This window comes from Coptis chinensis, chromosome 5 (genome assembly GCF_015680905.1).
Source record: "Coptis chinensis isolate HL-2020 chromosome 5, ASM1568090v1, whole genome shotgun sequence".
NCBI lineage: Eukaryota > Viridiplantae > Streptophyta > Magnoliopsida > Ranunculales > Ranunculaceae > Coptis > Coptis chinensis.
Window position 1 is genome coordinate 1262846 of NC_141460.1, and position 16182 is coordinate 1279027.

A 16182-nucleotide genomic window follows, 5' to 3' on the forward strand; every position below is an offset into this window, starting at 1 on the left:
CTTGGCTTATGCCCCTTCTCAACCATCTCAGAAGAAACAGCGGTTCTCGGCTTCTTCCAACTTCCCCGATCACAAAGCGAATCAACCAACATATCGAGACCAAAATATACGACCCAAACCCCTTCTCCACCATGTCCTTCCACAAAGCACGAGCCATCCGCAGACCTTCTCTTGCTTCTTAAACAATCTAATAAGAAACATACAAGACTGTATTCGCGCACATCCAAAGATCCATTATTCTTTTACACAAATTCCAGGAGCTACCCAAGTCATTCGACCAATAGAAAATCCTAAAGAATAAGTTATAAGTTGTAGCATTTGTACTCAAACCCTTACGTACCATCTCATACATCAAGTTATAAGCATCCATGACCTTCTTCACTATGCAGAAATTCCTTATCATAGCATTATATGCAGCAGCATCATGGTAACATCCCTACTTCATCATCTCCTTCAACACGCCTCTCGCTTTATCCGGCTGACCAACCAACCCTAATCTACCGATAATGCTCATGTATGTATAAACATCAGGAGTCATTCCTCCATCTCTCATCTTCTCAACCACCTTTAATGCCTTATCAATTTCCCTACTATATTCTTGCAATACACATCAACCAAACAATTATACGAACCAACGTCAAGCTTAACCCTTGATAAAAGCCCAAAACTGTAGTTTTAACCCCTTAACAATAATACTTTTAGACCAATTATGCGAGTAATAAATAAAAGTTAATGCTGATTACGTGTTTTTATGTATTTCAGGCATTGGAGTCAATTATGTGTAGAAATGTGTCACTTTGGCGAAATAAAGGAGCAAGGGTTGGTTCACTACACCAGAAAAGGCCAAAAACGACGGTAATTGCCGTCCTAAATCGAGATTTACGACGGGAAATGGTGTCCCAGAGTTCGTCGTGAAAAGCTCTGTCGTTAATATTAACAACGGGAAAGCGCGTGGTAACTTTAATTAGAAATGCGACGGGTGTGAGACATTTATTGCCATCGTTAATTATACGACATTCAAAGCCGTCGCAAATCTCCTTTCTACGACAACTTCATATTTTCAAATCTAGAACGTACCAACCCGTCGTAAATTTGCGTCCTAAATTTAGGACACACATTTTCGTGATACATTGTTGTTGGGAAGGCAATTAACGACACTATGCCCCGTCGTATTTGTTTAAATTAATGTTTTTTTTAATAATTTTTTTTTTTGGTAGAACCTATTTTTCCCCGACATCGCTACTAAATACTACCTAATTCTCATTCTCAAATCATAAAATCAATTACACAAACATACTAAAACAACACATTTCAAAAATTGATATATTATACATTGGTTTTTCAAAATTTACAATGTTTTCGAGTTGTTGATTGCCCATAAATAACTAGGCTTTCAAAGTACACAAGGCATCATAAGAACATAATGGAAAAAACAATTTGTGCTTTGAAATTCCTATCTTCATCACCTTTACGCAATTTGTTCTTCCATTGAGTCGCACAACCTTTCATGAGGGTAAAGAGCCTCGAGAATTTATTTTCTAGAGATGGGACAAACAGCTAGCCAAAGCAGAGGCAAATGTACAACACGGTAGGAGCATTATCAATGCAGCGCCACTCCAGCAAGAGTAGATTACGGTTCGTCCGAATGAACCTGGAAGTTAATGTACAAGACTACTAATTATGGCCAGATACTTAATAATAACATTCATATATTAAACACTAAAATCAAATAATTAACACAAAGGGCACTACTAAAAACATCAAGGTTTAAGTATCTAGTAGACTATTTATCATTAAAACTATCATGTAAGATAAGAGTTGTCGTGAAAGCGAGTTTAACACTATCATATGACGGACTCAAGAAAAAAAAAAATGTACAGATTCAAGATGATATAATTCTCATGTTAAGTAGAGAAACTTACCCGCTCAAACTTGGGAGTCTGCAAAAGATATGAAACCTCTAAACTCGTGCATGGGCTAGTTGTTTGTTCCTACTTGAATGGGTTTAAGGTGCACCCCTTCCGGAAGGAAGTGGTAGTATCCTCAAACTGAATAACTTAAAACCAAACATATATAGGGGCCAAGGAAGCACAAAAAGCATATAAATGAATTTATATTCTAAAAGGAACCAAAGCAAAGATATGTGATGTTATAAGCAAATTCCTAACTATAAATCAAGAATTGTTCAAGTCATTCAACTTTAAGTACCTGAGAAATACTTCCAAACATATCATTCCTCTTGTATGTTGAGCTAGTTTCTCTTTAAAATGAAGAATGCAGTAAAAGCACAAGACCCATCCATACTTGTATAAGCAGCCACAAATAGCTACGACGTTCTTGTGACCTTACCATCAGAACTTTCCTTAATCTAAAATAAATACACAAACCCAATAAGCGTAAAATATTACTGTAGTGAATCTAGAAGATATACTAGCAAAGAATAGACAAAACCAAATTATCTTGAAGTTAGACAATACGAAAAATGGGAACTGAAATCTTGAAGTTAGGCAAAGACAAGATGCATTGAGTATCACAAAAAACTGCAGCAACTCGGGAATATAATATATCCTATTCTACTTTTCGACTGCCTTTATGCAAAAAGGGTGTTGTCAACTGTGAAGACAAATGTGGAACTTCCTTCAAAGAAAAGACTCACTTTATTCCTAAACCTGGATCGGCTTTTCTCAGTGTACCCTCTGCTCATCTTTCTTTATAGTATATAAAGAAAGCATAGCTTACCGAAAGTAGCTGATCTTTCTAAGCATAGTATATAAAGAAAGTAGCTGACCGAAAGCATAGCTTACAGGAGTTACCTTCAGAACTAACAACTGGATTTCTCTTTGGCTACAGCTTTGCTAGTAAAGGATTCTATCCGAAACTTAATTTCTATGTGCAGAATCACATGTTTAACCATGCCCGGGGTAGGTTTAACTTAGAAAGAGTCCTATACAGGCGTTCTCGTCTACAAGAAACAACTAATCTTGTAGATTCCTTTGTATCGGATAGGCAATTGCTTAGAAAAGTCAGCTTTGTCTTCTGCCCGGAAAGTAGGCTTCTTACGCGATCTTTCCGAAGTAAGCGAAACCTCATATAGTTGAGTTTCGAACTTAATTCTAGTCTGACTTATCGAAAACAGGATGCGAACTAATTTTGATCTGAAAAGACCGAGGAAAGAAAGTAAGATTTTCTATTCCGGGATCGGCTTAGCTTTAGACCCGTCCGATTAGACCCTAGCTTAGCTAACTTACTACAGAGTAGCGCACTTATGTTCTTATCTTAGCTGACTTCTAGAAAGCTGAAAGCAGAGACTAGTAGTTTGTAAATGGTATTTTCTTTTTACTTAGCAACAAAAAGTTCAATGATTAATATATGGATAGCCTAGCAGAGCAAAGATGTGCCAAAATATAAGCACAGTGAATGTATCTTATATATTCGAGAACGCATACATATTGCAATGTTGAGAGTAGAGCCCGCAAAATTCCCTTGTTTCCCTACGCACCACGCTTTATCTCAAGATCCGATTAATCTTAATCCTCCTCAGTAACAAACAAAGAAAGTAAGATTTGAGAAGTGATGTTTATTTCAAGTGCTCAATAGAAGGCGTACATGAGAAACACAACTCCTTTATAAGTGCTAAGCATCTAAAAAAACTAATTGGATGGAAGTGTTAATATCTACAGCAGAGGCATTTTTAGATATAAACTCATAACAGCGAGGAGCAAACTATAATGTGTTGATCCGCAAAACTTACATGTCTCTCTCATGCGATCTCTCTGAGTTTGACGGTCACGCTCATTCTTTTCTGCCAATGCTTTTGCCTGAGGACAGAGACTCCATAAAAAACTTGACAACAATTTTCATAAAAAAGAGAAATAATATTGATGAATAATTTAGTATGAAACTAGTTAATGCACTTGAATAGGTTTTCTACATTTATAAGATGACAAGTAAAGATAATCATAAACACAAAAAAATAGAGAAAAGCTAATCTCCACAGACCGCGCGCTCCTGTGTACGTTGGTGGCGATCCAGTCTCACTCTTCGTCTTTCTTCAATTTCCCCCTCAACGTCCTGGAATTCTCCAGATGACGAAGCACCTTTAACAAAGTAGAATTTAAGCAATTAGCATACTTTCTGGGAGCTCTCTTGATTACTATTGCCGGAAGGCTTCTTCGCAGCACAAGAGAAAGTGTAAAATCAACAAGATTACCTCCAAAGATTGAAGTGAGATCATCAACAATATTTGTAGTTGAGGATGCCTTCCGCGATGGTCGACGAGGTTCCGAAGAGATGTCCGAAGGGCTGTTTCAGTCTTTGGTTTTTTTAAAATTGGGACTCAAAAGTAGACTCGATGCAGAAAGCAAAGACGAAAATAATAGTCCGCTAATATTTCAGAAAAAAACAACAATATCTTGCTTCTAATCTTATTCCCCTAAAGCGTGCACCGTTGTGGTTCTCGTTAGGCCTTGGTGCACCGCTAGCTCTACCGAAGAAGAAAGACTCCGGATCATTCTCATTCTTTTGTTGACTCTCTCGCAGCAGCCCTCTCACGAGCCTCTCAGCAGCCCTCTCACGAGCCTCTGCGGTTGCCCTCTCGCCAGGCTTGATATGCTCTTGTCGTATGGCGTCTTCGACTCTTTGCAACAAAGCTCTCTCTTTTGCTTCGCAGCTACCTTCTCTGCTCTTTCCTTAGCGTCGGCTGCTGCCCCTTCACGTGCCTCGAGCTTGTATTCTTTGCCGCAAGAAGACGTTAGCACACACTCACGTGCCTCGGCATTGACCTTATCAACAGCAGCCTTTTTACACCCTTTAGGCGAGCATCATCGGTTTTGCTCTCTCCGTGCCTCCCTTTGTAGCCTCCAAATTCTCCTTCGCTCTCTCTCTTTCTCCTCCCTTTCTCTCTCTGCTCCGTTCACGATCTAATCTCTCCTGTTTTTGTCTTATTTCTTGCTCTTGAACCTCGTGCAAAGCTTTCCCATCACCTCTTCCGCCTCGACCACGGCCCGCCCCGCCTCTGGATTGTAGTACTTTTCCCTTCAGCCGGCTTCAAACTCATTTATGCCGACACACTACAAGAACAAAAGCATTTAGAAAAATGATACACGGAAAACACCAACTAGAAAACAAAAAGAACCAAATAATCAATCAAGTAAACAATACTAGAAGCAATAGTCACACGATTCAAAGAGCATACAACATTAGTTGCAGTTCTAGGAATCAAGCACTTCAAAAACAAGGAAATAGGCGTTTGATAAATGTGGCAAATTAGCTTTAACATGAAACTTGCATATAAATGACATGAATTAGCACCGACTACAGAATATTACACATGATGTAATCTTAAATTTGTGAAATTTATGCAGTTTACAAATTTAGAGATCAATAAATGCAAGTGTAGAACCAACCATCCACACCTTTTGTTGTAAATTACCGAAAAAAAAAAAAAACACATTATTGTCAAAAACTCAAAATTTCAGTTAATCGGGACATTGTCGATTCATAACAATGTAATGGAACACGTAAAGAAACAACATACAATATTAATAAAGTTAACTGTACAGATTTACAAAAAAAAAATAAAGTAAATTTGCTCCGAATGTTCTCCAAAATTAAACAAAAAGTAGATAAATCAGCACTTAACAAACTATGGGTTAACTTGTACCAAAAATCAGCACTTATTAACAAACTTCAATTCAATTCTAAAGCAACTAGAACATAAATCAATTATTGAGTAAATTCTCTAGCAAGCTCCTAACATGGTGGGAATAAAGGGGGAGGAAGACACCTACCTCAAACCTTGAGCAACCCAAGCTATAAGGAACTAAAGACTCCAATCTTCAAGAGTGAATTCCCCAAATGCCATTCCCCACAAAAGTTTCAAACCAAACTATTTTGAGTTTCCAATTGATTGTTAAGAGTTTTAATGGGGGATGAGAACGATTAGAGGATGAGTTTCTAGCAGCAAAACGCCCATACTTGTGTGAAGAACCAAACCAATATAGCACACAAGAAAACTCTACCAAGGATTTTCAACTACTCATGAGAAAGTGAAATTTAAAATCTTCAAAGACCAAGTGTTTTCACCAAACTCAAGTCCCACCATAATTAATTTGGTTACTTATCAAAACCGCAGAGCTAGACTCTCTATTAAGAGTGTTATTATCAATCAAGACCGGAGAAGCACCAAAGAAACACCAATACACCAACAATGAAGTGCAGTCAATCAATGGACGTTTACCACCATTAATCAGTAGATCATATAAACCCAAAAATGATGATAGAACAATAAAAGCTCAGAACTTTAAACGATATTCTTATTTAGACAACGATAATTAATTGAAAACGAGATAAAAGAACCTTTAAGAGATGCAAATCGGCTGAAGCAACTAGTTTCATTCTCATTGTTTCAATAAGGGGAGCTGTAGTATCACCCAACCCTGCACAAATCACATTGTTTCAGCTTTTAAAACTAGAGAAGCATTTCCACTGGATTAGATATCTCTATTGTTTAAACTGTTACTGTTTGAGATTTTGGTGAAAGTCAAATCTAGCTTGCTTGTTCAACTAGAACACCAAAATCAAGAGCAATATGCAGCCGCAGTCGCAGAATAATAAAAAGCTCAATGCAAATAAGCCATTATAAAAATAAAAAGTGAAAGAATGAAATCTACCTTAGGCCGTAGAAGCCTATCTATCTCTGTGCATAATTCAGCCGCGTACACCTCTTTGCTTGGTTGGTTTCAAGCGATAGGAGTCCATCTGTGTGTACCAGATCGTAGGTTCTAGGGTATGTTGGGTAGGCTACTTTCCATCCAAACTATAATCCTCAAGTCCTTCTAAACTTTAGGAAGCAACTAATTTCAGTCTCATTCTTGGTCCCGCAAAAGTGAACACACCAAATTAGTCTTAAAGCATAATTAGATATAAAGGTTGAAAGAAATCCAATACCTGCTTGATTGCCCCAACATCATTGGTCTCGTTCCCTCCATTGACTTACAACAACACAAGCTACCAAAACTTGTTCACAATCCATATACTATTAACCAATATAGAAACAAATATTCCAATCATTGAGCTACATCAACCATCGCCAGCTTCAACTTTTGAAACATAAATATACATGGAAATAGAAACAAACAATCGCACACATTGTTAAACATAAAGAAATACTGAGATTCATTTTGAACTTAAAACCAGTAGGCTAGTAACTTCAAATTCGTGTGTTATATATGATCGACTTCATACAAAAAAAGGCATATACGATCGACTTCATACATATATCAACATCGGTATACACAAAATATAATAGGTTTTTCTAACCATTCACATCCTGCCTAAGCACTGATATACAAAAAAAACATGAGACTTATACGAGCATCTTCGATGACCTCCATTAATAGTTTAATACCGATGTACAAAAAGAGAAGCATCATGCAAAACATCCACATCCTGCAAAATGAGTATCTTCTGTTAGTTTAACTCTTTTGAGTAGTAGATGCTTCACAAAAAGATTTTACATGTTTAGATAATCATACCCCTAACGATCAAATACAGTTAGAGCTTTGGGCCAATCGATAACTGATCCTATATCCTCCTCCCCAAGAGTTGTGCGGTTTGTACTTTGAGCATGAGGCACAAGCACGCTATTCAGGATAACATCATAACTTTCAATAAGATCTCCACCAGCTTCTTCTCCTATAATAGCCCTTCCATTAGCCACATGTTCACGGCGCATTGAGTATAACTTACAACTTCGAAATAACTTTCGTAGAAATCCCTCGGGTGCCGATCCCATTCGATTCAACTACAAACAACAAACAGATATAACTTAAATCCTAGGCTGCTATAGGCCATCCCCCATGCCAGTGCAGGCCATCCCCGTGCCACTTTGCAAAGCATTAACAAATCTCGACATAACACTAGCAAGAATCAATAAGACTTCTTTGCATATGGAACATTAAAAATCTTCTATCCACATCCAACTACTAAAATCAGGACTACCATCTCCAAATATATCATTTAGTCGTACCTACATAATAATCAATCACTTAAAACCCCCACATACAATAGTCCAAGCATTTACAGATGGTAGAGAAGCCTATATGGCAGAACCATATAACAGCCACAATATTGGCATACAAATACAATTAGAAAGTACCCATTCACTAAAACAAATGGAGGGTATAATGTTTCTAACTAATAAGTTGGAACACTTGTATGCAAGGTGCGCTCGACCATACCTAAGAAGAACTAGAACCAGGGGAGAATGCTGCATTCGAACCTTGACCAGATTTCATCATTGCAACGTCCTTTTGCAGTTCTCCAACTACCAACTTCAAATCATGGACCTCCCCCGTAAGAGCTGATGTTATATCCTTCTGTATTTTAAGTTGATTTTTTGCTAGGGCTGAAGCCTCAAATCCTTTTCTACTAACTCCACTACCCAAGCCATGATAACAACCCTTGGTATCACGCCCCATTACTTGTGCAACAGGATCATGATCCATATCCAACATAGTGCTTGAGGGAGTATTGGCTGCAATTTCCTTTATACGTACCTATATAACGAATAAGAATGTCTACATTCAACAACAACATCAAAATGATTATCAAATAAATCGTATCTAGTAAAAGTTTCACCATTTTGTCACTATGCTCTTGTGTGGGGAAAGTACCGTCGCTGGTGGTATGTAAAGCCACATATACATGCGTTCTCGTGACAGGGGTGTTAGGGTTCTTTTCTTTCTAAAAAATCATACAAGGATATTCAAAGGGATAAAAATCCTTATGTAATGCCATTAATTTATATTGGTATGCAGTTCAGGTCCTTATGTAGTGATGACATTATAAAACTTCTTGCAGGTCAAGTGATTCACTTAAATGCATGTTTAATCACATCTTTGGATGTTCATAGCTTAATCTAAAATAAAACAAAATAGCAGCAGACATAAATGGCAGGGAACCTAGAGAACAATGCACAGCTAGACATGTTCATGCATATAATCAAACCACCAAAACATGCCAAATGTGCAACCTGAAAATGACACCAAAGAAAAATGACACAACAGTTACATGATATTACCAATTCATGAGCAATTCTAGCTGAACCTTTTCTTCCAGATCTCTATTGTGCTACCGCTACGTCTCTAGAACGTTTTCCATTTACTCGTCGAGCTTTTGCTTCTTCAGTGGATTCATTGTCTACAAACTTTTCCCAATCTTCTTTTCTAATAGAATTTGGGCAATGTCTTTTCCTTTCTTCATCTGTTCTATACTTGTCATAAACCTTCCTAAGGGTGCTGCTCTTGTACTTCCTCCAATATTCATTTGCTTTAGCCATGACTTTTTCTTTCGTTGTTCCAGACAGATCATATTCATCCTACAATTATGAAATGGTGATAAAATATTAGTTAGCATAGTTAAACAATAAAATATAACTATAATATAATTGTAAAGAAGTTTATCGAGATTCGTTTCCATATGAGTTTTTTGTCATCATCTGACACATCCTTCCATCTGTGATGGGTTATTGAAGCATGTGCCCGACTATATTCACCAAGATGACTAGAATATTCAGCAGCTTTGTCTCCAACTGGTCTGCCATCATCATCAAATAGTACAAAGATCTTCTGCCGAGGGGCTAAAATGACCCAAACATTAGTTAGGAATACTTCAGTACATCTCACATAGAAAAATAACTCACGTCAAAAACTAATAATATACCAAAGATTCACAAACCTTTCAGCCAGATTGTCCGGATCCATTACCACCCTCAGATTGTTCGGATCCATTCCCACCTTCAGATTGTCGAGATACATTCCCACCCTCAAATTGTCGAGATCCAATCCCAACCTCAGATTGTCCAGAAGTCATTGTGCAAAAAACTAATAATAATTCGCAAAATAAGTAAAACAACTTATTTCCATAATAAAACAAGTCATTTTCATATATTTCATCATCCATTACAATTCAGTAGCTAACAATTACAAAATGCACACAACCAAAGAAAGCAAATCAATTGCAAGAAGAATTCCCATGTTGAACCAATACATACAAACATAACAGTTACTAAAAATGAAATATGAAGATATGTTTGCCCAATCGAATCAAATGTTCCACCCTTTCAAGTTATGATTGGGAACTTCATTCCAAAAGCACTGTTCACATTAAGAAAAAATGACATGTATAAGACAATCAGGCATACTAAAATAAGTAAACAAAATTGTAGATGAAAAACAACAATGTGTAAAATCTTTAACTATGTTAGCGCACCTTCAAAACATAATTAACTTCAAACCTATGATCCTTTGTTAATATCTTCTTCTACAACCTCGGCTACTAATCTAGATCTAAAAGCATCTACTTTCAATCTTGCCTCAAAAACTAAAGGATCTTCATATGCATCTACATCTCGAGTTAACTTTTTAGGAGCATCTAAAACAACATGCCAATCATCTCTTTTAGGATCTTTGCAATAAAAGACTTGGCGTGCTTGAGAAGCAAGAATAAAAGGCTCGTCGACTTCCCTTGAATTGTTCATGAACCTTCTAAAATTCACAAAAGTTAACTTCGTTTCTGGATCAACCGAACATCCGTTTACTTTATCTCCTACACGGACCCAATCACAATAGAAAATAATTTGTTTGAATTCAGTATAGTCCAGCTCAAGAATCAGTTTGACAACACCATAATAAGCCGCATCTCTATCAACCAAGTTCTTATCTCTTGCACTGGCTCGAAAGTTTGTCATAGCATTCATAGCAACCCTACTATTCTGTGTGGTCTTCATACTGTCACATTTGGCTGTGCAAAACGTATATCCATTCACTGAATATCGATTATACGAAGTAGCTTTAAAAGATGGGCCTTCAGCAAGCCTTTTCAAAGTGGACATCTCTTCATTTTCCAACTATTTTGGTCAAAACGCATAATGTTAGTATTATTGTACAAATTAAATGAAACAACCCAATATACAACTAAATATAATTAGTATAAACCTGTTCTCGTAGCCAAGGAATAAAATCCATAACTTTCCCAACTGATTTTCCCTTTCGCCCTCTTTTCTTACTTGGGTGGTTTTGCTGGTAGACATGGTACTTTCTGGTAGGAACATAAATGAATACTTAATATGGTATGTGGGAGTCTATGGTCATGGATTTAATAAATTGTACTTACTCTCTCCAACTAGTAGCGTCTTTAGAGCACTCTAAAACCCATCTTCGCACTTGCTCATGCTGCAAATTTGTAAGTTTATGCACCTTGCCTTTACCAATAAGTTGTTCGCTAGAACATCCTTTATCTTCATCAAAGAAATTATTCCTTGCTCGTTTGTGGCTTCCACTCCCACCTTTTGGCATGTATTCATTACAATATAGAATTGATTCTTCAATAAGGCAGCGCTCAGCGATACACCCTTCCGGAAACCTTTTATTCCTAACATAGGTTTTGAACGTTCTCATCATCCTAAAACAAGGCATTAGTTAAGTTTCTTAACTGATAATCAGCACTTGAATAATTACCACTTGAATAATTAAGGATCATACCGTTCGAAAAGATACATCCAACGGAATCTAACAGGACCACAAATCCGTGCTTCCTCCGCCAAATGCACTACGAGGTGTGTCATTGAAATAAAAAAAGGTGGAAAATACTTCTCGAATACACATAATACTTCCACAATTTGTCGGCTAGCAGTATCAAGCTCCTTATGGCAAATAACCTTGGAACAAAGAACATTAAAAAATATAGACAATTGTCTAATTGCACCAGCCAAAGGCTTTTGCTCCTTATAGGCATACATCAACAGCACCGGCAATAATTGCTGAATTACAATGTGATAATCATGTGATTTAGGACACCTAATCTGAAGATCCTCCATGCTAACATTATACTTCCAATTAGAGCTATATCCTATAGAAACCTTTAATGTTTGCAAGGTTTGACAAAATAATTTTTTCTCTTCTTTGGAAAGTAAAAAAGGAGCCTTTGGCAAAAAGGTTTTACTCCCATCTTGTACAGGCCACAAATTTTTCTTAATATTCATTTCCTTTAAGTCCAAACGAGCTTGAAGACCATCCTTATTGTTCTTACCTTTTGTGCCCATTATTGTACCTATGAGATTCTCAGCCACATTTTTCTCTACATGCATCACGTCTAAATTGTTACGGACGTCCAAATTCTGTAAAAACATAGGATATATTATAAGTGATACACATATTAAACTATAATAGACAATCACACATTTTAAAGTTGTACCTTCCAATAAGGCAACCGAAATAGGATTGTTTCCTTTGACCATGCAGTGTCATCCTCCTCCTCACACTTCTTTCTTTTCCTAGATGCTACTTTTCCAAATACTCTTTGAAGGTTCTTAACTTTTTCAAGTACTTTCTCACCAGTTAGCCGATTGGGAGCCTTCCCATGTTCTTCTTTCCCATTGAACTGAGATTTTTGAGTTATAAAGGGATGGTCGTCGGGTAAAAAGCACCTATGACCCATATAAGCTTGTTTACTTCTGTGTTTAAGTCTAATTGAGGATATATCTTCACCACATATCGGACACGCATACTTTCCAGCAGTTTTGCAACCCGACAGATACCCATAGGCTGGGAAATCTTGTATGGTCCACAAAAGTACAGCCTTCATTGTGAAAGAAGACTTGCTATGGGAGTCAAAGACATCTGATCCAATGTTCCGCAGATCCCTCAGCTCATCTACCAATGGTTCCAGATACACATCAATGTTTTTTCCAGGACTGTTCTTCCCAGGAATTAACAATGATAGCATAGTAAACTCTTTTAGCATGAAAAATGAAGGTGGAAGATTGTAAGGGACAATCATTACAGGCCAGCAACTGTGAGAAAGACTCTTGTTACCAAATGGATTGAATCCATCGGTTGAAAGGCCTAACCAAACATTACGTGGTTCGGCAGCAAATTCAGGATACATGGTATCAATTCCCCTCCAACAAGAAGAATCTGATGGATGGTGCATATATCCAATTGGGGAAGCTGATTTTGAATGCCATGCCATCATCTCAGCTATCCATGGAATGCTACACAAAGATAAGCAATGAAAAAAAAACATAAACTGGTTTGATATGGGAACAACATAAATCAAGCTTAGCCACAAACAAGAAGACTAACCTGTATTAAACAAGAAGACTAAACAAGCGAGACCTTATTAAACTCAACCTTGTACCTACCTTCTCCACATATAGTATAACGCTTAAGATCTTTATTATGTTTCCAATATAACATACAATCGTTGGGACATGCATGGATTGATATGTAATTCATACCCAAAGACTTGATCATTTCCAAACAATCGGTTGTACTTTCTGCCAAGGAGTTGCCACTAGGAAGAACTCTTTTAAGCGTCTTAAGCAACTCATTAAAACTATTATTGGACCAATTATGCGTAGATTTCAATCCTACCAACTCAACTATAACAGATAACTTTGTGTCGTCAACTCCACATAAAGGATACAAAGGTTGTGTCGCATCTTCCCATAACTTTTTAGCTTTTGCGTCCTCACGTGAATTGTTTTCAGAATGATTAGCTTCTTTGAGTTCAGCGTGAGTATCTCTATCTGAACCCAATTCATTCATGCATGCATCGAGGCCCCCTCGGGCCGAAAGCACACATAAGAGCATCATTAACCAAATCCAAAGATTCGTGGTTGCTCTTCCACGCTTTTGCCACTATCGGATGCACTACTACGCTCCTGATCAAGCTCAACATCATTAATGGGTTCGCCATGACAATACCAAGTTGTATAGGATATCATTATACCAACACAAATTAAATGTTCCTTGACCACTTCGTAAGTTTTTCCACCACCAACATTACGACAGTTTAAACACGGACAAAGATACCAATCTAAACCCCCCGAATGGCCTTTAGCAAATTCCATAAAAGAGTCAACACCCGCCAGATACTTAGGACATGGACTTATTTCTTTCATCCATGCCTTGCTTGGAGCAATAGTAGACATTTACCTCGCAAGTATTAGATCACCGACCTACTTCTATTTCACAAAAACAAGCCAAATATAAGAAACATTTTGCAACCCCAAATGCAAATAAGATATAATGAAAAACAATTGCATAAATAATAAGACGAAAAGGCAATAATTAACATGCTAAGATTTAGAGCCAATAATTAGAGACGAGCATGCACAAAAGACAAGTACCATAAAGACTCATACTTAACATGCTAAGATTCAGAGCCAATATTCTATTTACAACGAAATGAAGAGACTTGAAACTTAAAACCAAACGGTTCTTTCTCTTTTATCGTGGCCGCACATAGATGGAATTTCCTCATGAGATCAATGAAACTTGATAGTTAAATAGCAAGTCTTCAAATAGTGTCTAAGAAAAGAGTCTCGAGTCACCTAATCTCAACATTATACAATGTTTTCAAGTCCAAACTTAAAACCCCTTTACGTTTCCTCAATTTTCTCAAAAACCCAAGTCAGAAAACAAGAAAGCAAAGCAAACCACACAACCCCTTTAATCTTCCTCACATAAACTTACTAACCAAGCATAAAATAGTAGCTCAAAATCACAAAAAGAGAAAGCTAACTAACTACAACTCATATCCCATTTCAAAAGAAAATAATGTAAATCACAAAAAACCAAAAAAAACATGAAATGTAACAAGAAAAAAATGACATACCCTCTCTGCCAACACAAGGATTCTTTTTTTTTTCGATGATATAAACAACACAAGGAATCTTACCCACAACTCTATATGAATAATCCTCAACTGTATAGTTAAGTGTAAAAACTTTAGGATCTAAGACAAAGGGAGTTCTCTAAATAAATTAAAAAGGGAACTAATAATTTAAATCACTTGTATTTCTAACTCTAGACGTAAACCTAGCACATATTACCATTAAGCAAACCAACTTACTAAATAGGCTTCAACAAATATTCAAACTTGATAGTTATCAACAGAGAAAAACTTTCACTTCATAAGCTTGTATCATTTCGTTTTTCGATATCTTAAGAAAAAAAGATATCTTTAACATTCAATTATTATTCTTACAAAACCCATGACGATTTAATTAGGTCTAATAAAATTATCATATGAACAATCACATCAAAATACTACAACAAAGACACAAGCTGTATACAAATTGCTTTAAAATTCTCAAACAAAAAACACAAATAGTAGAACATACCAATTTAATTGACACCTCCTCTCCACTTTGTATGTTTACAATAATGCACAACCCTAGAAATTGGGGTTCATAAATGACTATTGAAACAAAAAAAAAATGAGGTTCAGAAATTGAGGTACTGAACAAAAACGAAAATTGATGAAAGAGAGAGATACAAAAAATTGAGAGAGAGATGAGGGGGGTTACCAAACTTGAGAGAGAGATACAACTCTTGCCTATTTTGAGAGAGATGCAGCTCTGAACGTCAAATCTTTACCTTTTTTTTTTATAAGAAAAGCCTCTTCACTTTCCTTTTACAAGAAAGAAAGAAATATTGGGCGGGATAGTGAAATATTGGGCGCCAGCAATACTTCTCTATGCCAAAATCATCTACGACGGTGGCCAAACCCAGGAAAGACAACTTGTCTCGTCTCGTATTTAGGACAAAAACTAATGTCCCAGAGTCAACCTTAGTCAACCTAAAAAGCAACTACGACGGGGTCAAGACAATTTAAGACGGCAATTATCATTTTTAAATTAAGACGGGGTATATAGTCCTAAGAGTGTGTCCTATTTCTTGAATTCTGGTGTAGTGGTTGCTAAGAAGTTATGTGATTAAAGGCCAAGATTCAAGGAGAAAAAGCCTTTTTAAAGTCCCGTCAAAGCTGAAAAGTCAAAGTCAACGAGGGCAGAAACAGCGCACAAAAGTGAGTAGAACTTCCGAAGACCGTATCTTTGGACTCATACCTCGGAATTGAGCCTACCTTATGTCAAAACGACCGTCTCAGAAGGAGATTTCCAATGGTCCAAGCCTTGACCTAATCAGAAGAGCAAAAGTGGATAAAAAGTCTATGGAAGTCAAATACAGCTGAAAAGACCTCTGTGGACTGAAGGAATTGGGCTTTGGGCTCGATTTTCTGGCGCAAAACATGGCTCCTCAGCCTATGCACGAAAATGTGGATCTTGTCTCCTCTATTTGAAGACACAAGACTTAACTCTTAAGCATTCTAGTT

General features: G+C 36.9%; 1 protein-coding gene and 1 long non-coding RNA gene across 2 annotated transcripts; both read right to left on the bottom strand.

Annotated features, from left to right (window-relative positions):
- Positions 1 to 8018: 8018 nt before the first annotated feature.
- Positions 8019 to 9374, bottom strand: LOC147496198 (uncharacterized). Its single transcript, XR_015197091.1, has 3 exons — positions 9083 to 9374; positions 8641 to 8745; positions 8019 to 8558 (listed from the first exon to the last, which is right to left on the bottom strand). It is a non-coding gene; the product is annotated as an uncharacterized LOC147496198 (long non-coding RNA).
- Positions 9375 to 10297: 923 nt separating this feature from the next.
- Positions 10298 to 10894, bottom strand: LOC147496199 (uncharacterized). The gene has a single exon (XM_086561194.1). It carries the CDS (start codon positions 10892 to 10894, stop codon positions 10298 to 10300), a length of 597 nt encoding a protein of 198 aa, XP_086417320.1.
- Between the last annotated feature and the right edge of the window lie 5288 nt (positions 10895 to 16182).